This window comes from Scyliorhinus torazame, chromosome 10 (genome assembly GCF_047496885.1).
Source record: "Scyliorhinus torazame isolate Kashiwa2021f chromosome 10, sScyTor2.1, whole genome shotgun sequence".
Classification (NCBI taxonomy): Eukaryota; Metazoa; Chordata; class Chondrichthyes; order Carcharhiniformes; family Scyliorhinidae; genus Scyliorhinus; species Scyliorhinus torazame.
Genome location: NC_092716.1, coordinates 40,234,834 through 40,258,209, shown reverse-complemented (window position 1 = coordinate 40,258,209; position 23,376 = coordinate 40,234,834). Strand labels below are relative to the sequence as shown.

Below are 23,376 nucleotides of genomic sequence, written 5' to 3'. Positions count from 1 at the left end.
TAAGATCCCCCCCCCCAGGGGCTCAGAAGGTCAGCCACAATGCAACCAGTATCGCCTGGGAGAAAGTGGCAACGGCAGTCAGCTCGGAGCGCCACCAGGAGGACCATCACCCAGAACTGTAAGAAGATCAACGCCCTCCACCGGGCCGCAAGGTTATTGATGCACAATCAATACTCTTGAGACGACGAGGAGTCATATCGATTCAGCTTAAATCAGATAGAACTGTACCCAGCAGCGATGTTACAGAAGTGAAGGCTGCTGGGACGGCATTGGTTCTTATACCCCGCCTCTCAGGGCGGGGCTATGTACATTACCCAATGGTAGACCCTGCGGTCTAGCCAATGGTCATTCACCTCTCAGGTACTGCAATACCTGGTATTACCACATTCACCCCCTGTTAAAAAAGGAGCCAGCGGGGTGATGGCCAGTGGTACTGTCGCCTTTGCATGGTAGGACCAGGTATTGCAGGTACCATGCAGTCGAGGGTAACGGAGAAAGTTCTTGTGTTGTTTATTTTTTCATGGTGCTGCAATCAGACGATCGGGTGGCCTGGTCATCCTACTGGAGCGTCTAAAGTTTCGGCGGCGATCCTGGTGAGGGCCCCGGCGGTTGTGACTCCGGAAACGTGGTGTCTTCCTCCCAGGCAGTTTTGTCACCCCTAGGTGGCGCTGTAGGGGCGAAAAATGGGCGGGGGCGCCTGTAGGGGGCGTCGGTGCCTGTTCGGCGCTGGGTCGGGGTTCCGGCGGCAGTACTGACCCTCCGGTCAGGTGCTGCGGAGGGGGGGGGGCAGCGGCACGGGCGCGCGTGGGGCTCCGGCGGGCAGCAGGTCCCGAAGGGAGACCTTATCTTGGCGTCCGTCGGGGAACGCTACGTAGGCGTACTGGGGGTAGGCATGCAGTAAGTAGGTGGACCCTCTCGACCAACGGGTCAGACTTATGTGCGCCCTCGCATGTTTCCGCAGCAGGACGGTCTGGGTGTCGCTAGCCAGGTTGGGAGCGAGGTCCCAGAGGAGGACTTCCTGGGGAAAACAAGGAGACGTTCGTGAGGTGTCTGGTTCGTGGTAGTACATAGCAGGGACCAAATGGAGTGAAGGGCCACTGGGAGGACTTCTTGCCAGCAGGAGACTGGGAGATTCCTGGACCGAAGGGCCAGCAGGACGGTCTTCCAGACCGTTCCATTCACCCTTTCTACCTGCCCGTTACCCCGGGGGTTGTAGCTGGTCGTCCTGCTCGAGGCGATGCCTTTGCTAAGCAGGAACTGGCGCAGCTCGTCGCTCATAAAGGAGGACCCCCTATCACTGTGAATGTATGCGGGGAAACTGAACAGTGTAAAAATACTTTGGAGGGCCTTGATGACGGCGGTTGTGGTCATGTCTGGGCAGGGGATGGCGAATGGGAACCGGGAGTACTCGTCAATCACGTTCAGGAAGTAAGTGTTGCAGTCGGTGGAGGGGCCTTTGAAGTCCATGCTGAGGCGTTCAAAGGGACGGGAAGCCTTTATCAGATGCGCCCTCTCTGGTCGGTAGAAGTGCGGTTTGCACTCCGCGCAGATTCGGCAGTCCCTGGTGACTGTCCTGACCACCTCGATGGAGTAAGGCAGGAGTAAGGACTTAACGAAATGGAAGAACCGGGTGACTCCCGGGTGGCAGAGGTCCTCGTGAAGGGCTCGGAAGCGGTCTACTTGTGCAGTGGCACAAGTGCCGCGGGACAGGGCATCAGGAGGCTCGTTCAGCTTCCCGGGACGGTACAAGATCTCTTAATTGAAGGTGGAGAGTTCGATCCTCCACCGCAAGGTCTTGTCGTTTTTTATCTTGCCCCGCTGCGCATTATCGAACATGAAAGCAACCGACCATTGGTCCGTGAGGAGAGTGAATCTCCTGCCGGCCAGGTAATGCCTCCAGTGCCGCACAGCTTCTACTATGGCCTGGGCCTCCTTTTCGGCCGAGGAATGGCGAATTTCTGAAGCGTGTAGGGTCCGGGAGAAGAAAGCCACGGGCCTGCCCGCTTGGTTGAGGGTGGCGGCCAGAGCTACGTCGGACGCATCGCTCTCGACCTGGAAGGGGAGGGACTCGTCGATGGCGCGCATCGTGGCTTTTGCGATGTCCGCTTTGATGCGGCAGAAGACCTGGCGGGCCTCCGTCGACAGGGGGAAGGTTGTGGATTGGATCAGGGGTCGAGCCTTGTCGGCGTAATTAGGGACCCATTGTGCATAGTAGCTAAAGAAGCCTAGGCAGCACTTTAGGGCCTTGGGGCAGTGAGGGAGGGGGAACTCCATGAGGGGGCGCATGCGTTCAGGGTCGGGGCCTATGACTCCATTTCGCACTACGTAGCCTAGGATGGCTAGACGGTCGGTGCTAAACACGCACTTCTCCTTATTGTAGGTCAGATTTAGGAGGTGCGCGGTCTGGAGAAATTTACGGAGGTTGGTGTCGTGGTCCTGCTGGTCATGGCCGCAGATGGTGACGTTGTCAAGATACGGGAACGTTGCGTGTAAGCTGTACCGGTCAACTATTCGGTCCATCTCATGCTGGAAGACCGAGACCCCGTTTGTGATACCGAAGGGAACCCTTAAAAAGTGGTAGAGCCGCCCATCTGCTTTGAAGGCAGTGTACTGGCGGTCACTATTACGGAGGGGTAGCTGGTGGTAGGCAGACTTGAGATCCACCGTGGAGAAGACCTTGTATTGCGCAATCCTGTTTACCAGGTCAGCAATACGGGGGAGAGGGTACGTGTCCAGTTGCGTAAACCGGTTGATGGTCTGGCTATAGTCGATGACCATCCTATGTTTCTCCCCGGTCTTTACCACCACGACTTGAGCCCTCCAGGGGCTGTTGCTTGCTTCGATGAACCCTTCCTTCAGCAGCCTTTGGACCTCGGACTTGAAGAAGGTCCGGTCCTGGGCGCTATACCGTCTGCTCCTGGTGGCGACGAGTTTGCAATCCAGGGTGAGGTTCGCAAACAGGGAAGGCGGGTCGACCTTAAGGGACGCGAGGCCGCAAACAGTAAGGGGGGGTATAGGGCAGCCAAATTTAAAGGTCAGGCTTTGTAGGTGGCACTGGAAATGCAGTCCCAGAAGGGTGGCTGCGCAGAGATGCGGCACCACGTATAGGCGGAAATTGCGGAATTCCCTGCCTTGGACGGTGAGGTTCGCGAGGCAGAACCCTTTTATCTGCACCGCGTGTGACCCGGAGGCCAGGGAGATCCTTTGTTGGATGGGATAGGTGACCAGAGAACAGCGCCTTACAGTGTCGGGGTGGACGAAGCTCTCCGTGCTCCCGGAGTCGATGAGGCACGATGTCACGTGGCCATTGATGGCGATCGTAGTGGTGGCCTTCGCTAGCGTTCGGGGCCGACTCTGGTCCAGAGTAACGGAGGCCAGCTGCAGCCATGAGTTTAGGTCGGGCAGCGCGTAGTCAGCCGTGCTGTGGGCTTGAGGCCCCATCCAAGATGGCGCCGGCCATGGATCGCACATGGAGTCCGGGGACGGGGACTCCGAAGATGGCGGCGGTGAGGAACAAAATGGTGGCGGTGAGGAACAAAATGGCGGCGGTGAGGAACAAAATGGCGGCGCGCACTGCTCCAGCGTGGCGCAGGCCAGCTGCAGCAAGGAGTTTTGGTCGGGCAGCGCGTAGCCAGCCGTGCTGGGGGCTTGAGGCCCCATCCAAGATGGCACCGGCCATGGATCGCACATGGAGTCCGGGGTCGGGGACTCCGAAGATTGGACCGGCGAGGGACAAAATCCCTCGCCGCACTCCTCCAGCGTGGTTGCCGGCGGGCAAAATGGCCGCGGCTGCGACGCTGCCTGGAGGGACCAGGGCTGCGGTGCGCGTTGGGCCAGCGGGGCTGGGAAGAAGTAGTGCGGTGGGCCTCGGACAGTCGGGACTCGGAAAACCGGCTGTGGTTGAACAGCAGGGGCCTGGAAAAACGGCTGTGGGTACTCGCTGGATACTGCTGCCACCGCGCGGGCTAGGCAGACCGCGGCATAGTGGCCTTTCTTACCGCACCCTTTGCAGGTGACGGTGCGGGCCAGGCAGCGTGCGCGCGGGTGATTCGCCTGGCCGCAGAAGAAGCGGCGTTGGCCGGCGGCGGTAGCGGGGCGCCTTGCCGCGCAGGCCTGCGGAGTTAGCGGGTAAGTCTGCGGGTTAAGCGGGTATGTCTGGGGGGCCTGCCGCGGCGGGTGCCACGCAGCCCACGGGGGCGCGGTGCGCGTGGGAGCGTATGCAAGGGCGTTCTTGTACACCACATCCATGGACCCTGCCAGGGCCCGGGCCTCGGTGAGGCCCAGTGTGTCCATTTCGAGGAGCCTTCGGCGGATGTCGGGGGAAACCAGACCTGCCACGAAAGCGTCTCGAATTAAAAGTTCAGTGTGCTTGTTCCCCGTCACCGCTGGGCAGCCGCAGTTTTGGCCCAGCACTATCAGTGCCCGGTAGATGTCTTTGAGTGTCTCATCTGGGCTCTGCCGTCTCTTTGCCAGCAGGTGACGGGCGTCGACCTGGTTCAGTGGACGAATGTAATGTCCTTCCAGCAGTTCCATGGCTTTATCATAGCTCACCGCCCCTTCGATCAGGGGGTGGATCGCTGGGCTGACCCGCGAGCTTAGGAGGTGTATCTTCTGCCTTACCGTGGGGGTGTCGGCAGCCGTATCGAGGTAGCTCTGAAAACACGCCAGCCAATGCTTAAAAATCGCGGCGGAGTTTTCTGCGTGAGGGCTGAGCTGAAGGCACGCCGGCTTGATGCGGAGGTGCATCCTTCAAAAGTACTTATCTGATTAAATTGATGCACAATCAATACTCTTGAGACGACGAGGAGTCGTATCGATTCAGCTTTAATCAGATAGAACTGTACCCAGCAGCGATGTTACAGAAGTGAAGGCTGCTGGGACGGCATCGGTTCTTATACCCCGCCTCTCAGGGCGGGGCTATGTACATTATCCAATGGTAGACCCTGCGGTCTAGCCAATGGTCATTCACCTCTCAGGTACTGCAATACCTGGTATTACCACAGTTATGTTGGCCACTGACCCCAGGCATCTGTCTACGCCTGCGCTGCACCGCAACACCACCCCCCCCCTCCCCCCCACCCCCACCTTCCGCGCAATTAAAGAAATCTGTGGCTCACAATACCCTCTGAGTCCCCACAGGAGAAGTTGCCATTGGCCCACAACAAACATTGGGGAGTCCTCAGCCCCTACAAGGAATGGGCCCTGGTGGTCGCGGGGGTGTCCGAGAACAGATCGGTCACCAACGTAGAGGTTGGAGTAGGGCGCAGAGGTGAGGATCCACCAGGCCCCCACCCAGTTGACCTGTCACACGCGAGTTGTTAATGCCAGGCTGAATGATCCGGCCCTCTCACTGACCACATGATTGTTCTCCAGCAGGATCTCCATCCGATGATACCGGCCCATCTGGGATAGTCCCCCCACTCCCCTCTGCCTCCCAAGAGGGCAGCACGGTAGCATTGTGGATAGCACAATTGCTTCACAGCTCCAGGGTCCCAGGTTCGATTCCGGCTTGGGTCACTGTCTGTGCGGAGTCTGCACATCCTCCCCGTGTGTGCGTGGGTTTCCTCCCATAGTCCAAAGATGTGCAGGTTAGGTGGATTGGCCATGATAAATTGCCCTTAGTGTCCAAAATTGCCCTTAGTGTTGGGTGGGGTTACTGGGTTATGGGGATAGGATGGAGGTGTTGACCTTGGGTAGGGTGCTCTTTCCAAGAGCCGGTGCAGACTCGGTGGGCCGAATGGCCTCCTTCTGCACTTCTATGAAGAGAACACCCTAGAGGGGATCTCCGAGGAGACCAGCATATTCGCATCATAGCTATTATCCCCACCTTCTACCAGAGCAGAGACACACACCTTGCTGGGCGAACGTAGTGGACTTCTGGGGCACAATATGATGGGCACAGTTGCTGATGCACATCAGGTGGAGACAGGAATGTCCGGGGGAAGACAGTAAATGGGGGTCTACTGGATCGCAGGGCCCAGCTGGGTCCCAGTTAGATGCTGAACCTCTGGACCAGGTTTACCCGGAGCTGCTGCAGACGATAGGGTGCGGACGTGAGATTCACAGGGGCTGTCAGCGACATTCCAGAAGGTCCATTGCCAACTGGAGGAATCCCAAAGGCCACGGGCGCAGCAGATGGCGTTGGCAATGCATGGCAACGAGGCCAACACTGCTAGGCTGGCGACTGCAGTGGAGAGCCTGGTGCACGATGACGGCAGCATGAGTGGAGGTATCCAAGGCGTGGCTCAGTCAGTGACAGCCACGGCTGAGGGTCTCAGCAGCATATCCCAGTCACTGGGGAATGTGTCCCAGTCCCAGGTGGACCTAAGGAGCTACAGAGCATGTTCCAGTCTCACGTAAGCATTGCCATGGCACTCCAGAGCATGTCCCGGTCACTGGGGGACATGTCCCAGTCCCAGGTGGACCTGAGGAGCTGCGGAGCATGTTCCAGTCTCAGGTGAGCATTGCCATGGCATTCCAGAGCATGTCCCGGTTACTGGGGGACGTGTCCCGGTTACTGGGGGACGTGTCCCAGTCCCAGGTGACCTGAGGGGCTGCGGACATGTCCAAGCCTCAGGTGGGCATTGCCAAGGAGCTCCAGAGCATGTCCCAGTCACTGGGGGACATGTCCTGGTCTCAAGTGGGCCTTGCCAGGTGCTTCAGAGCATGTCTGAGGAGCATCGGCGAGGCCATCAGCATCATGGTGTAAACAGCGGAGATCGGCCAGGGTTGGCAGAGCCAGATGACGCAGGGGCATCCGGAGCTCAATCCAGCAGCCCCTCTGTCCTGAGGTGTCTTCAAGAGCCCTACGGGTACAGACCAGGAGGAGGAACTGGGTACCAACCTGGAGCCACCCTATGGGTGGCAACAGAGGGCACCAGCTCCCAGTTCTTCCCTCTCCTAACAATGGCGCGTTTCAGAGTCAGCCTCCAGGACAGGGTGGCACAGCGAAGCACGTACCGCTGGCAAGTTGGGCGGGGGCCCTTCAGTCCCAGGGCCCCCAAACGTCGCCCACCAGGGGCATCAAAGGCCACGGAACGCTGAAAGCAGCAGGCTGCCTCCACCTGTGATGGGCACCTATGAATGGGTGCGTTGGTTAGAAGGGGAGGGGGTGAGAAGACAGACAAAGACGCAGCCTATAAAAAGCGAGCGAGGATGAGGGCCTCCTTGGCCCTCTGGGCATTCTGGGCCCAGCCACTACCTCCAACCTCCGGCTTGTCCTGCGGGTCCTTCCTGGGCTCATCCTCCAACCCCTCCTGGTCCGGCGCCTCCTCGGAGATGGCCGCGTGTTCCTCCCCCTCCACCACGTCGCCCTGCTGCTGGGCCAGATTTGTGAGGGCACAGCAGACCACCACAAAATGGGCAACCCTCTGGGGGATGTATTGCAGGGCACCACCAGAACTGTTGAGGCATCGGAACCGCATTTTGAGCAGTCTGGTGCAACGCTCAATAACAGCCCGGGTGCCCACATGGGCTTTGTTATATCAGGGGCGCGATTCTCCGATCCCCCACCGGGTCGGAGAATCGCCGGGGGCCGGAATCGCGCCGCGCCGGTCGGCAGGAATCCCCCGGCGATCCTCTGGTCCGCGATGGGCCGAAGTCCCGCTGCTGTCAACCCACGCCAGCCGACGTGGATAGAACCACCTTTGGGACGGCGGGACACGGCAGCGCGGGTGGGCTCCGGGGTCCTGGGGGGGGGGGGGCGCGGGGCGATCTGGCACCGGGGGGGTGCCCCCAAGGTGGCCTGGCCCGCGATCGGGGCCCACCAATCCGCGGGCGGGCCTGTGCCGTGGGGGCACTCTTTTCCTTCCGCCTTCGCCATGGGCTGCACCATGGCGGAGGCGGAAGAGACCGCCTCCACAGCGCATGCGCGGGGATGCCGTCAGCGCCCGCTGACGCTCCGGCGCATGCGCCGCCCGGTAAAGTCAGTTTCGCGCCAGCTGGCGGGGCGGAAATCAGTCCGGCACGGGCCTAGCCCCTCAAGGTGAGGGCTCGGCCGCTCAAGATGCGGAGACTTCCGCATCTTTGGGGCGGCGCAATGCCGGACTGATTCGTGCCGTTTTTGGCGCCGGTCGGCGGACATCGCGCCGATATCGGAGAATCCCGCCCCAGGTCTCCGCATTGGTCACCGGCCTCCATACTAGTGTCAGTAGCCAGGTCCTAATCACTCAAGAGCCAAGTGGCCATCCTGGGGTGGACCTCAAAGAGTCTGGGATTTCTGACCGCCTCAGGATGTAGCTTTCATGCACACCCCCAGAGAAGCATGCACACAAGTGCATGATCCTCACGTGGCCAACCTCTGGTCGCAGGAATGTCCCCAGGGCTGAGGCCCCGTCGCTGGGTGTTTGGATTTTGGCTGCTGCGTCTGTGGTGTTGAGGCCTCCAGTGTTCAGGTAAAGTGTCCAGGCCTCACGGTCTGATTGGAATGCGAGGCAATAACGCCCAACCACGACATGGCACGCCTTTCCATTGGAATCCACAGCTGTGAAGTGCTCAATTTTCTACAATTGCCCATTTCCTTTTAGCAATAGCCTTCAGCTGTGTGCCCAGAGGCCGCCACGGTCAGTGGGAGTTATGGGTGGTCGTTGGGGCAGTTAGGTAGGAGCTGGAGTTGCCTCCATTATGAGACATCCCCCCCTCCCCCAGCCCAGAGGCAACCCACTCCCAAGCACCGGGGCAGCAACCCCATCGAAGATGGCAACTCACCTCCTCGGATCCCCGCAGCAGCCATTCCGCCAGCTTCACATCGGCGCCCACGTGACTGCTTGCTGGGGAGGCCGTTAGATAGGGGTCTGTTTCCATTAATGCATTTTGCAAGGTCTAATGCAGGTAGGGAATATACAGTGAATGGTAGAACCCTCAAGAGTATTGACAGTCAGAGAGATCTTGGTGTACAGGTCCACAGGTCACTTAAAGGGGCAACACAGGTGGAGAAGGTAGTCAAGAAGGCATACGGCATGCTTGCCTTCATTGGCCGGGGCATTGAGTATAAAAATTGGCAAGTCATGTTGCAGCTGTATAGAACCTTAGTTAGGCCACACTTGGAGTATAGTGTTCAATTCTGGTCGCCACACTACCAGAAGGATGTGGAGGCTTTAGAGAGGGTGCAAAAGAGATTTACCGGGATGTTGCCTGGTATGGAGGGCATTAGCTATGAGGAGCGGTTGAATAAACTTGGTTTGTTCTCACTGGAACGAAGGAGGCTGAGGGGCGACCTGACAGAGGTTTACAAAATTATGAGGGGCATAGACAGAGTGGATAGTCAGAGGCTTTTTCCCAGGGTAGAAGGGTCAATTACTAGGGGGCATAGATTTAAGGTGCGAGGGGCAAGGTTTAGAGGAGATATACAAGGTACTTTTTTACACAGAGGGTAGTGGGTGCCTGGAACTCGCTGCCGGAGGTGGTGGTGGAAGCAGGGACGATAGTGACGTTTAAGGGGCATCTTGAGAAATACATGAATAGGATGGGAATAGAGGGGTACGGACGCCGGAAGTGTAGAAGGTTTTAGTTTAGACGGGCAGCATGGTCAGCGCAGGCTTGGAGGGCCGAAGGGCCTGTTCCTGTGCTGTACTTTTCTTTGTTCTTTGTTAATGGTAAGGAGGTTGGCTTTAATTGGTGATTATTGGTTTCTTGGCATGACGTGGCGAGGTTCGCTTCTCACTTACAGGGACGGGCTGGTTAGATCGCAAACCAATCAGCACCTGGTGCATTTCACGATTTTGGCAACTCGCGATCTGATGGCCATGTCACACTCTCACTCAAGCGCGACGCGGCAGTTAAATCGCGCCCTTATTTTTGATTTCTGGTTAAAACTTAAAATGGGAGCTGCTCTTTTTTCATTGTTTTGAGTATCTAGCTTCAGTCTATTTGTAAACAAAATTCAGAACACTACAGAGCCCACATAAAATTATTTAGTCATCTATAGTTTCTTGCTATCTGAGGAGGCACAAAAATGTGGTGGGCATCCACTTGGCAATTTACCATTACCAAAATTAATTGTTTAGACCTGGGTTATGCTAACCAAAGTATTCCAGACAGAAACACAAATTTCAGTCCTTAAGAGATCTGGTCTGCTTTTTGGAAGAGTGGTCAAGCCTTTTACACAAGAAAAAGATTTGAAAGAAAGCCCATTTATTAGCAACCAGAAATCTGAAACTATCTCTGGAAAAACGCTAGATGCAGGGACATTGGAGCTTTAAAAAATATCCTTTGTTAGGAAATCGTATCATGGCATATATGGAGCTAAGGCCGAGATGAGGTACAGGTCAATCCTGATCTAACTGATTGGCAGAGCAGGCTCAACGGGCTAAGTAGCCTTCTCTTCTCCCGATCTTCTTTTGTTCCTAACCATTTCCTTGAAAATCAGAGAGTACCATTATATTGTCAATTCACCAACATTAATACATACCATCTTTGCTCATTTTTGTCTGTCCAATGCATTTTGATCCAGTTCCCATTGCAACAACTTCCAGGGCTACTGCAAGAAACACAGGTCCATCTTATAACACCTCCTATGACAATATTCCAAACATTCAAATGTGTGTTCAACAAAAAAGATTAGCAATAATGTCAATCATACAATGCAAAGTGATGTTATGCTAACTTTGTGAATGACACATGCTAATGTCAATGCTGCAAGGCAATTAAACATGGCATTAGTATTCTTCCCTCTCACCTGCAAAACATTCTTTCCTCACTTAGGCTCATGAAAGTGTCACTCTCCATGCACAAATCGAAGACAGTAACTCTCGCCATGTTCTATTTTTGTCATGGGGGCACTAATGTCCGCACTTGATGTCCCAACCATGGACACTTATAAGAAACAACAAAGAGAAACAAGGAACCCTGTCTGTTTAAGCCCACCCAAACCCAGAGGTATATTATGATCAATCCAGCTGGAATTAACAAACTCACCACACACTTGTAAAGAAAGCTGATCTTTGTTAGTTGGTATAGTTCAGTACTGCATGAGGTGGTACATTTAGAGAACTGTACTTTTAAAGAAATTCACCATACTAGAAGTGCTATGGGTATCAGTACTGAAATTCATGCGCTTCACACCAAACAAGTTATTAAGTTACTCAAAATTATCAACATTATCTATTGGTTTTCGATAATTGTCAGACAGGCTGCAAGGAGCAGCGGCATGCAATATCTAAATAAACTATTGCCAGTGGAATTAATTCAGACAATTCCAGCCTAGTTTAGAGTAGCTGCAGTTCTCGAGCGGCACGGTGGCACAGTGGTTAGCACAGCTGCTCAAGGCGCCGAGGACCTGGGTTCGATCCCAGCCCTGGGTCACTGTACATGTGGAGTTTGCACATTACCCCCCCCCCGTGTCTGTGTGGGTCTCACCCTTACAACCCAAAGATGTGCAGTGTAGGTAGATTGGCCATGCTAAATTGCCCCTTAATTGGAAAAGAATAATTGGGTACTCTAAATTAAAAAAAGAATGGCTGCAGTTCCGAAGCACAAAAATGATAAATAAGGTGGCTGTGTCAATCAGCCTACTACAAGAAACTAAATCATGTCTTCCTAGCACAGTCAGGGTGCGAAGGTTGTGGTTAAGGCACATAAGAAAAGCGTGGAAAGCATTTTTATGCCTCTAATCTTAATCTTAACACTCGTTTTTTATAGAATTGACAGTGCAGAAGGAGGCCATTCGGCCCATCGAGTCTGCACCAGCCCTTGGAAAGAGCACCCTACCCAAGCCCACACCTCCCCGTAACCCAGTAACCCCACCCAACCTTTTTGGACACAAAGGGTAATTTAGCATGGCCAATCCACCTAACCTGCACATCTTTGGACTGTGGGAGGAAACGGGAGCACACGGACACGGGGAGAACGTGTAGACACGACACAGACAGTGACCCAAGCCGGGAATCGAACCTGGGACCCTGGAGCTGTGAAGCAACTGTGCTAACGATTGTGCTACCCTGCTGCCCCCAACACTCAACATAATCAGGCTGAAACTCCTCCCATTGTTAACTCTATCATAGAATCCCTACAGTGCAGAAGGAGGCCATTCGGCCCTTCACATCTGCACCGGACCTTGGAAAGAGCACCCTACTCACCTTCACCCTATCCCTGTAACCCAGTAACCCCACCTACACTTTTGGACACTTTGGGGCAAATTTGCATGGCCAGCCACCTAACCTGCACATCTTTGGACTGTAGGAGGAAACCGGAGCACCCGGAGGAAACCCATGCAGACACGTGGAGAACGGGCAAACTCGACAGTCACCCAAGGACGGATTTGAACCTGGGTCCCTGGAGCTATGAGGCGGCAAAGCTAACTACTTTGCCGCCTCTACTACTGAATTTTATCAAAAAATGACTGTTGGTATAAAATGGGATTTCCTTTTCTATACTTTCTCCGAATGTAAAAATGTATTCCATGCTCTATGACCCAAATCGTCAATGTTGTTTGAAACAAATGCAAGATAATTGATTTGAACCTCTAGCCAAGTGTATTAAGTGCATTCGGGGAAACTGAAGAGGTTGTAGGGATTCCAAATACAATAGCTTTATTCTGATGCTGAACTTGAGTCTGTTACATTATTGACTTCTTCCTGCAGTGAAGGAAGAGATGATTGGAATTCAGAGCATTTAGGAAATCGTGGCTTTGTTCCCCCTTTTCAGTCTTCCTAGTAAATGTCAAGAAAGTGGAGCATGGCAGTGGGACATCATTAAAATCAGCAACTTTCTGTCAAAAGTTCAAAGATTATTAGCTTATTCTATTAGTTTATCAGCTTGTCTATTGGACCAGTCAAAAATACCATAAGTTTAAAATGTGCTTGTCAGAATCGCATATGCTATGATAGGCAACAATAAATCTCCTGCTTTCTTACCATCATTTCTCACACTACTATAACATGGTTTTGTGCAGGACTTTTCCTCAACTTTTACCACAGCTGCAAGTAGTGTCCATTCTCTTCTAAGATCTAGCAGACCTGTCTTTGATAGCTTGGTAGAATAATGTTTATAGCAAAGACTGGCAATTTCATCCGCTGTCCACATTGTGGGAATCCTTAAGGGAAACAGGAAAAAAATAGTGTTACACGTGGAAACAGGTACACTATAGATTAGACTAAATAATACTTTGTAAAGTGAAGAAGCTTTTCTCTTTCCTGTATGGGTGCATGGGTTATTCATGTAATAAACCAATCTACCTCTCTGAACTGCAATACTTCTATAGAAAGGAAGTATCAGAAGGGATAACTGAAAACCTAGTCCAAAAGATAGGGTTTCAGTCAGTTTATTAAGGTTCCAGATAGAAGTCAACTTCATTCAGTAGTAGAGGGGCTTTGACTGAAGACCCAAATATGCATGATTAAATAGAAAAGATTTAGAACGGAGGGAAGAGATTCTTCTTTACACAAATTGAGAGTGTGTGGAATTGTACTGGTATTAATAAAACCCTGAAAATTCAAGATCAGGTTAGATAGGTGGATGAAGGAAAAGCAATTAAGCGACATGGGAAGAGGGCTGTAAATACGATTAAAGCAATTTGTTTACAATCAAGGTAAATAGACAGGCTGATTGGGCCAAAAGGCCTGTTTACATGCTATAATTTTTATGTATACCCCAATAGAGGTAGAAAGGTGTAGCGAGGGAACTTGAGAGCAAGATCAAGGTTGCTGGCACCAATGGTGGGCGAAGAGCCAGTCAGTAAACTTTGGGTGAAGAAGGGATACAAGGCCAAGGCAGGGTGGGAGAAGGTCATGAATAAAGTTGAGGACTTTAAAAATTTAAGGAACTAATACAGGTGAGCAAGGATAGGGATGGCGGGTGAGTGGAATAAAGTACAAGACAGAATGTAATTATGAATTAAAGAATGGGCAGCTGAGAATGAGAGCACCAAAATAATCAAACCAAGTTAACAAAAGGACAGATAAGTATTTCAAAGGTAGCAGGGCTGAGGTAGAGAATAGAAATGTATGTTCTTGATTGTGGATGTGGAGATTGAAACTCAATTTCTGATCAGAAGAACACCAAAGTCTCAAGACTGTATATCCTGCTTGCACTTCTGTACATTTCCACAATTTTTATCAGTACATCTTAAAGAGAAAGGTAGAGATGCAACAAGGCTCAGGGGAGAACTTTAGGATCTAAGCAGCTCAATGGTGGAAAGAATAACATTGTGGATGTTCAAGAAGAATGCTGAGATCTTGGGAGGGTTGCAAGGCGGGCAGGGGTTACAGAGATAGGGAGGTTGTGGAAGGATTTGGAAACAAAGTTGGGACTTTAAAATTAAGACATTGCCAGGTTGGGAGCCAATGTAGGTGACCCAACATAGGGCTGATCAGTGAATGGGACTTGGTGCGTGGTAGGATACATGCAGCAGTTTTGGATGAGTTTGAATTTATGGAGTCAAGGTTGGAATTCTGGCCAAGAGAATGGTGAAATAGTTAAATCTAAAAATAGCAAAGCCATGGGCGAGGGTCCCAGCAGGGGATGAGATGAGGCAGGTGCAGTCATTAGATGTCGCTGAGGTGGAAGTAGATGGTCTTGAGTACGCATATATGTAGTCGGAATCTCATCTTTGGATCCAATGTAACACCAGACTGTCTGCTTTAGCCTCAGGCAGCTGCCAGAGAGGGGCGGAATTGATGGCGAGGAGACACTGCAGTCTTGACTATTAGAATTCTTCAGTACGGAACTTTTACATGAAGTCAGTCATACAGCAATCGGTCTGAACCATTGTGCAAGTTTACTTCAGGTCAAATTTTATTCAAAATAAAAAGCGTTTTCTTATCTAGACAGTGGTTTATTCAAGCAAGGCCATTTGGCGCAGCCTCAGAATAACATTGTGGGTTTGCTCCCCAGATTCATTCCTTCATCTCATGAGCGTATGTTCAGTGCAAACACTATGGGTATGGCATGAAGCCAGAATATGATCTGCATAACTTATCCCCAAATAACAGGAGTAGTCAGTGTGAAGACTCAAAATAATTATCCTGTTAGAACACTACCACAACTGGAACATTTATTTTTGAGATTTACGCTAGTGAAGTAAAATAAAAGTCAATTTTCGTTAATTCTTTTATTATGCCACGCAATCAATTCTTAATTGAACAGCAACATCTAAAGTGGAGGCCGCAGCTGGACAAGCCCACACACCCCTCCATCTCCCTCTCCTCCATCCCACACACTCCTCTGCCTCATTGCCCCGGATCACAACCCACCACCCAGTTACCAGTCCAACAATGCACAGGGACCTGTTCACCCCAGAGGAGATGCTATTCCGAATTTAGGTTAAAGTTCATTAATATTGCTCCCCTCGACCCGTCACAGCGTGTGACCGCCAGACTCCCCGTCCCCCACCGTCCCAACCCCTATCCTTCACCATCCCAACCCCTACCCCCCACCACTCAGTCCCATCCCCCACCCAGTTCCATCCCACCGCCACCCCGCTCCGTCCCACCCCCCACCCCGCTCCGTCCCAACCCCACCCCCTCCGTCCCAACCCGCTCCGTCCAAACCCCATCCCCCTCCATCCCAATCCCACCCCCCTCCGTCTCATCCCCCACCCCCCTCCGTCCCAACCCCACACCCCTCTGTCCCAACCCCACCCCCCTACGTCCCAATCCCACCCGCCCCAACCCCACCCCCCTCCGTCCCATCCCCCTCCGTCTCATCCCCCACCCCCCTCCGTCTCATCCCCCACCCCCCTCCGTCTCATCCCCCACCCCCCTCCGTCTCATCCCCCACCCCCCTCGGTCTCATCCCCCACCCCCCTCGGTCTCATCCCCCACCCCCCTCGGTCCCATCCCCCACCCCCCTCGGTCCCATCCCCCACCCCCCTCCGTCCCATCCCCCACCCCCCTCCGTCCCATCCCCCACCCTCCACCCCCCTCCGTCTCATCCCCCACCCCCCTCCGTCCCACCCCCCTCCGTCTCATCCCCCACCCCCCTCCGTCCCATCCCCCACCGTCCCATCCCGCCCCCCCACCCATTCCCCCATCCACTCCCATCTACCCCACCCCACTCCCCCACCCACCCAGCCTATCCCCCACCCCGCCCTCCCATCCCCCACCGCCCCATCCCATACCACATTGCCCCCACCCAACCCCCACCACACTCCCCCCCCCACCCAACCCCCCACCACACTCACCCACTCCACCCACACCCATCCCCCACACCCCCATCCCATCCACCTAACCCATCCCCCACCCCCTATCCCATACCACATTGCCCCCACCACACTCCCTCCCCCCCACCCAACCCCCCACCACACTCACCCACACCCATCCCCCACACCCCCATCCCATTCCCCACACCCCCATCCCATCCACCTAACCATCCCCCACCCCCTACATGCCCCCATCCTATCCCCCTGACATGCCCCCATCCCCCACCTGCCTTCCGCACCCATCCCCGCCCCTCACCCTCCCCGCCCCCATCCCCCCGCCCCACACACATCCCCCCGCCCCACCCCACCCCCCAACCCCAAACACATCCCCCCCACCCAAACCCATCCATCCCCACCCGCCCCACACCCTTCCCCCCGACCCACCCCACCCCCGCCCCACACCCTTCCCCCCACCCCTGCCCCACACCCTTCCACCCCCACCCCGCCCCACACCCTTCCCCCCCCACACCATTCCCCCCACCCCTGCCTCCGCCCCACCCCCTTCCCCCCACCCCAGCCCCACACCCTTCCCCCACTCCCCACCCCCTTCCCCCCACCCCCTTCCCCCCACCCCAGCCCCACCCCCTTCTCCCCACCCCAGCCCCAGCCCGTTCCCTCCACCCCAACCCCAGCCCCTTCCCCCCACCCCAGCCCCACCCCCTTCCCCAACCCCCTTCCCCCCACCCCAGCCCCTTCCCCCACCCCCTTCCCCAGCCCGTTCCCTCCACCCCAACCCCACCCCCTTCCACCCACCCCACCCCCCACACCACCCCCAGCCCCACCCCGTTCCCTCCAACCCAACCCCCTTCCACCCGTCCCTACCCCCTTCCCCAGCCCCACATTCTTCCCCCCACCCCAACCCCCTTCACCCCACCCCCTTCCATCCACCCCAACCCCACCCCCTTCCCTCCACCCCAACCCCACCCCCTTCCCTCCACCCCAACCCCACCCCCTTCCCTCCACCCCAACCCACCCCCTTCCCTCCACCCCAACCCCACCCCCTTCCCCCCACCCCACCACCTTCCCCCCACCCCACCCTCCCCCCCACCCCCTTCCCCCCACCCCAACCCCCTTCCCCCCACCCCAACCCCTTCCCCCCACCCCAACCCCACCCCCTTCCCCCCACCCCAACCCCACCCCCTTCCCCCCACCCCAACCCCACCCCCTTCCCCCCACCCCAACCCCACCCCCTTCCCCCCACCCCAACCCCACCCCCTTCCCCCCACCCCAACCCCACCCCCTTCCCCCCACCCCAACCCCTTCCCCCCACCCCAACCCCACCCCCTTCCCCCCACCCCCCTTCCCCCACCCCCCTTCCCCAGCCCAACACCCTTCCCCCCGCCCCACACCCATCCCAGCCCCCACCAATCCCCGCCCCCGCTCTCCGCCCAACCCCGCCCCCCGCTTTCTGCCCAACCCCGCACCTCTCTCCGCCCAACCCCGCCCCCTCTCTCCGCCCAACCCCGCCCCCTCTCTCCGCCCAACCCCGCCACCCTCTCCGCCCAACCCCGCCCCCCTGCTCTCCGCCCAACCCCCCCGCCGCTCTCTGCCCCCCCCTCTCCGCCCAACCCCGTCCCCCGCTCTCCGCCCAACCCCGCCCCCCGCCCAACCCCCTGCTCTCCGTCCAACCCCACCCCCGCTCTCCTCTCAACCCCGCCCCCGCCCAGCCCAACCCCCCCTCTCCGCCGAACCCCACCCCCCTCTCCGCCCAACCCCGCCCCCCCCGCTCTCCGCCCAACCCCGCCCCCGCTCTCCGCCCAACCCCGCCCCCTCTCCGCCCAACCCCGCCCCCTCTCCGCCCAACCCCGCCCCCTCTCCGCCCAACCCTGCCCCCCTCTCCGCCCCCCCGCTCTACCCCGCCCCCCTCTCCGCCCAACCCCGCCCCCCTCTCCGCCCAACCCCGCCCCCCGCCCAACCCCGCCCCCGCTCTCCGCCCAACCCCGGCCCCCTCTCCGCCCCACCCCGCCCCCTCTCTGCCCCACCCCGCCCCCCTCTCTGCCCCACCCCGCCCCCCTCTCTGCCCCACCCCGCCCCCCTCTCTGCCCCACCCCGCCCCCCTCTGCCCCACCCTCCGCCCAACCCCGCCCCCCCCACTCTCCGCCCAACCCCGCCCCCCCCACTCTCCGCCCAACCCCGCCCCCCCCACTCTCCGCCCAACCCCGCCCCCCCTCTCCGCCCAACCCCCGCCCCCCCTCTCCGCCCAACCCCGCCCCCCCCTCCGCCCAACCCCGCCCCCCCCTCCGCCCAACCCCGCCCCTCCCCTCTCCGCCCAACCCCGCCCCCCCTCCGCCCCTCCCTCTCCGCCCAACCCCGCCCCCCCTCTCCGCCCAACCCCGCCCCCCTCTCCGCCCAACCCCGCCCCCCCTCCACCCAACCCCGCCCCCCCGCCCAACCCCGCCCCCCTCTCCGCCCAACCCCGCCCCCCCTCTCCGCCCAACCCCGCCCCCCTCTCCGCCCAACCCCGCCCCCCCTCTCCGCCCAACCCCGCCCCCCCTCCGCCCAACCCCGCCCCCCTCTCCGCCCAACCCCGCCCCCCCTCCACCCAACCCCGCCCCTCCGCCCAACCCCGCCCCCCCCCTCTCCGCCCAACCCCGCCCCCCCTCTCCGCCCAACCCCGCCCCCCCTCTCCGCCCAACCCCGCCCCCCCCTCTCCGCCCAACCCCGCCCCCCCTCTCCGCCCAACCCCGCCCCCCTCTCCGCCCAACCCCGCCCCCCTCTCCGCCCAACCCCGCCCCCCCTCTCCGCCCAACCCCGCCCCCCTCTCCGCCCAACCCCGCCCCCCTCTCCGCCCAACCCCGCCCCCCCTCTCCGCCCAACCCCGCCCCCCTCTCCGCCCAACCCCGCCCCCCTCTCCGCCCAACCCCGCCCCCCTCTCCGCCCAACCCCGCCCCCCTCTCCGCCCAACCCCGCCCCCCTCTCCGCCCAACCCCGCCCCCCTCTCCGCCCAACCACGCCCCCCCTCTCCGCCCAACCCCGCCCCCCCTCTCCGCCCAACCCCGCCCCCCTCTCCGCCCAACCCCGCCCCCTCTCCGCCCAACCCCGCCCCCCTCTCCGCCCAACCCCGCCCCCTCTCCGCCCAACCCCGCCCCCCTCTCCGCCCAACCCCCCCTCTCTCCGCCCAACCCCCCCCCTCCGCCCAACCCCGCCCCCCTCTCCGCCCAACCCCGCCCCCCTCTCCGCCCAACCCCGCCCCCCCTCTCCGCCCAACCCCGCCCCCCTCTCCGCCCAACCCCCCCTCTCCGCCCAACCCCGCCCCCCCTCTCCGCCCAACCCCGCCCCCCCTCCGCCCAACCCCGCCCCCCCGCTCAACCCCAACCCCGCTCCCCCCCGCTCAACCCCAACCCCGCCCCCCGCTCAACCCCAACCCCGCCCCCCCCGCTCAACCCCAACCCCGCCCCCCCGCTCAACCCCTACCCCGCCCCCCCCGCTCAACCCCAACCCCGCCCCCCCGCTCAACCCCAACCCCGCCCCCCCGCTCAACCCCGCCCCCCCGCTCAACCCCGCCCCCCCGCTCAACCCCGCCCCCCCCGCTCAACCCCAACCCCGCCCCCCGCTCAACCCCAACCCCGCCCCCCCGCTCAACCCCGCCCCCCCGCTCAACCCCAACCCCGCCCCCCCCGCTCAACCCCAACCCCGCCCCCCCGCTCAACCCCAACCCCGCCCCCCCCGCTCAACCCCAACCCCGCCCCCCGCTCAACCCCAACCCCGCCCCCCCCCCGCTCAACCCCAACCCCGCCCCCCCGGCTCAACCCCAACCCCGCCCCCCCGCTCAACCCCAACCCCGCCCCCCCCCGCTCAACCCCAACCCCGCCCCCCCCGCTCAACCCCAACCCCGCCCCCCCCGCTCAACCCCAACCCCGCCCCCCCGCTCAACCCCAACCCCGCCCCCCCCGCTCAACCCCAACCCCCCGCCCCCCCCCGCTCAACCCCAACCCCCTGCCCCCCCCCAACCCCCCGCCCCCCAACCCATCGCCCCCCCCCAACCCCCCGCCCCCCAACCCCCCGCCCCCCCCCGCTCAACCCCAACCCCGCCCCCCCGCTCAACCCCGCCCCCCCGCTCAACCCCAACCCCCCCAACCCCAACCCCCCCCGCTCAACCCCAACCCCACCCCCCCGCTCAACCCCAACCCCGCCCCCCCCGCTCAACCCCAACCCCGCCCCCCGCCGCTCAACCCCAACCCCGCCCCCCCCGCTCAACCCCGCCCCCCCCCCGCTCAACCCCGCCCCCCCCCGGCTCAACCCCAACCCCCCCGGGCTCAACCCCAACCCCCCCCCGCTCAACCCCCCCCGCTCAACCCCAACCCCCCCCCCGCTCAACCCCAACCCCCCCCCGCTCAACCCCAACCCCCCCCCGCTCAACCCCAACCCCCCCCCCCCCCCGCTCAACCCCAACCCCCCCCCCCCGCTCAACCCCAACCCCCCCCCCCCGCTCAACCCCAACCCCCCCCCCCGCTCAACCCCAACCCCCCCCCCCCCCGCTCAACCCCAACCCCCCCCCGCTCAACCCCAACCCCCCCCCGCTCAACCCCAACCCCCCCCCCCGCCCAACCCCAACCCCCCCCCCCGCTCAACCCCAACCCCCCCCCCGCTCAACCCCAACCCCCCCCCCGCTCAACCCCAACCCCCCCCCCCCCCGCTCAACCCCAACCCCCCCCGCTCAACCCCAACCCCCCCCCCCGCTCAACCCCAACCCCCCCCCCGCCCAACCCCAACCCCCCCCCCCCGCTCAACCCCAACCCCCCCCCCCGCCCAATCCCAACCCCCCCCGCCCAACCCCAACCCCCCCCCCCGCTCAACCCCAACCCCCTCCCCCGCTCAACCCCAACCCCCCCCCCCCGCTCAACCCCAACCCCCGCCCAACCCCAACCCCCCCTCAACCCCAACCCCCCCCCCCCGCTCAACCCCAACCCCCCCCCCGCTCAACCCCAACCCCCCCCCCCGCTCAACCCCAACCCCCCCCCCCCGCTCAACCCCAACCCCCCCCCCCCCCGCTCAACCCCAACCCCCCCCCCCCCCCGCTCAACCCCAACCCCGCCCCCCCCGCTCAACCCCAACCCCGCCCCCCCGCTCAACCCCAACCCCGCCCCCCCCCGCTCAACCCCAACCCCCCGCCCCCCCCCCGCTCAACCCCAACCCCCTGCCCCCCCCAACCCCCCGCCCCCCAACCCCCCGCCCCCCCCCGCTCAACCCCAACCCCGCCCCCCCGCTCAACCCCGCCCCCCCGCTCAACCCCAACCCCCCCCGCTCAACCCCAACCCCCCCAACCCCAACCCCCCCAACCCCAACCCCCCCCGCTCAACCCCAACCCCACCCCCCCCCGCTCAACCCCAACCCCGCCCCCCCCGCTCAACCCCAACCCCGCCCCCCGCCGCTCAACCCCAACCCCGCCCCCCCCGCTCAACCCCGCCCCCCCCCCCCCCCGCTCAACCCCGCCCCCCCCCGGGCTCAACCCCAACCCCCCCGGGCTCAACCCCAACCCCCCCCCGCTCAACCCCCCCCGCTCAACCCCAACCCCCCCCCGCTCAACCCCAACCCCCCCCCCGCTCAACCCCAACCCCCCCCCCGCTCAACCCCAACCCCCCCCCCGCTCAACCCCAACCCCCCCCCCGCTCAACCCCAACCCCCCCCCCGCTCAACCCCAACCCCCCCCCGCTCAACCCCAACCCCCCCCCGCTCAACCCCAACCCCCCCCCGCTCAACCCCAACCCCCCCCCGCTCAACCCCAACCCCCCCCCCCGCTCAACCCCAACCCCCCCCCCCCCGCTCAACCCCAACCCCCCCCCCCGCTCAACCCCAACCCCCCCCCCCGCTCAACCCCAACCCCCCCCCGCTCAACCCCAACCCCCCCCCCCCGCCCAACCCCAACCCCCCCCCGCTCAACCCCAACCCCCCTCCCCGCTCAACCCCAACCCCCCCCCCCCGCTCAACCCCAACCCCCCCCCCCCGCTCAACCCCAACCCCCCCCCCCCGCTCAACCCCAACCCCCCCCGCTCAACCCCAACCCCCCCCCCCCGCCCAACCCCAACCCCCCCCCCCGCTCAACCCCAACCCCCCCCCCCCGCCCAACCCCAACCGCCCAACCCCAACCCCCCCCCCCCGCTCAACCCCAACCCCCGCCCAACCCCAACCCCCCCCCCGCTCAACCCCAACCCCCCCCCCGCTCAACCCCAACCCCCCCCCCCGCTCAACCCCAACCCCCCCCCCCGCTCAACCCCAACCCCCCCCCCCCGCTCAACCCCAACCCCCCCCCCGCTCAACCCCAACCCCCCCCGCTCAACCCCAACCCCCCCCCCCGCTCAACCCCAACCCCCCCCCCCCCCGCTCAACCCCAACCCCCCCGCTCAACCCCAACCCCCCCGCTCAACCCCAACCCCCCCCCTCAACCCCAACCCCCCCCCTCAACCCCAACCCCCCCCCCTCAACCCCAACCCCCCCCCTCAACCCCAACCCCCCCCCTCAACCCCAACCCCCCCCCTCAACCCCAACCCCCCCCCTCAACCCCAACCCCCCCCCTCAACCCCAACCCCCCCCCTCAACCCCAACCCCCCCCCTCAACCCCAACCCCCCCCCTCAACCCCAACCCCCCCCCCTCAACCCCAACCCCCCCCCCCCCGCTCAACCCCAACCCCCCCCCCTCAACCCCAACCCCCCCCCCCTCAACCCCAACCCCCCCCCCCCCCCGCTCAACCCCAACCCCCCCCCCTCAACCCCAACCCCCCCCCCCCCGCTCAACCCCAACCCCCCCCCCCCCCGCTCAACCCCAACCCCAACCCCCCCCCCCCCCCGCTCAACCCCAACCCCAACCCCCCCGGCTCTCCGCCCATCCCCGCACCCCGCACCTGGTCTCGTGCTGCGCCCGAGTCTGCGCGCAAGCGCTCTGGAGCGTCTCCATGGCACATGCGCACACACCCTGGTCTGCGCCACCCACCGCGGGCCGGACATTCCCGGACGGTTGGTCATGTGTGGAGGCAGCTTCGGAAAAACTATCGCGTCGTTTGGACCTAAATAACTCCCCCGCACCAAGTGAGTGTGAGCCTTGGCCCATTCACTGCTGCATGGCGGGGGGCGGGACCTCTTTGTTCCATCATTAACCGGCTGTTTACTCCAACTAAAGCCGGGAAAGACCCACAAACTGAGCGGAAAGCCAGTAAGAATTTGAAATGTCCGTGTGCTGGTCTGAAGCAGGCCTGGTGCTGCACCTCAGACCAAAACACCCAGTCCATCAATGTGAAATACTGCAG

At 60.9% G+C, this 23,376-nt stretch overlaps 1 protein-coding gene across 6 annotated transcripts in view; it reads right to left on the bottom strand.

The window, feature by feature from the left end:
* Positions 1-23,092, bottom strand: part of adat1 (adenosine deaminase tRNA specific 1) — a 63,974-nt gene extending 40,882 nt beyond the window's left edge. For 2 of the 6 annotated variants that reach the window (XM_072517966.1, XM_072517967.1), the window contains exons 1-3: positions 22,975-23,092; positions 12,852-13,030; positions 10,409-10,477 (exon numbers count right to left, since the gene is read on the bottom strand). In XM_072517966.1, the coding sequence (XP_072374067.1) occupies positions 10,409-10,477; positions 12,852-13,030; positions 22,975-23,027 (301 nt within the window). In that variant the 5' untranslated portion in view covers positions 23,028-23,092. Of the gene's footprint in view, positions 1-10,408; positions 10,478-12,851; positions 13,031-22,974 lie in introns of those variants that run through there. The other 4 variants (XM_072517964.1, XM_072517965.1, XM_072517968.1 and 1 more) reach the window with 4 other exon arrangements.
* Between the last annotated feature and the right edge of the window lie 284 nt (positions 23,093-23,376).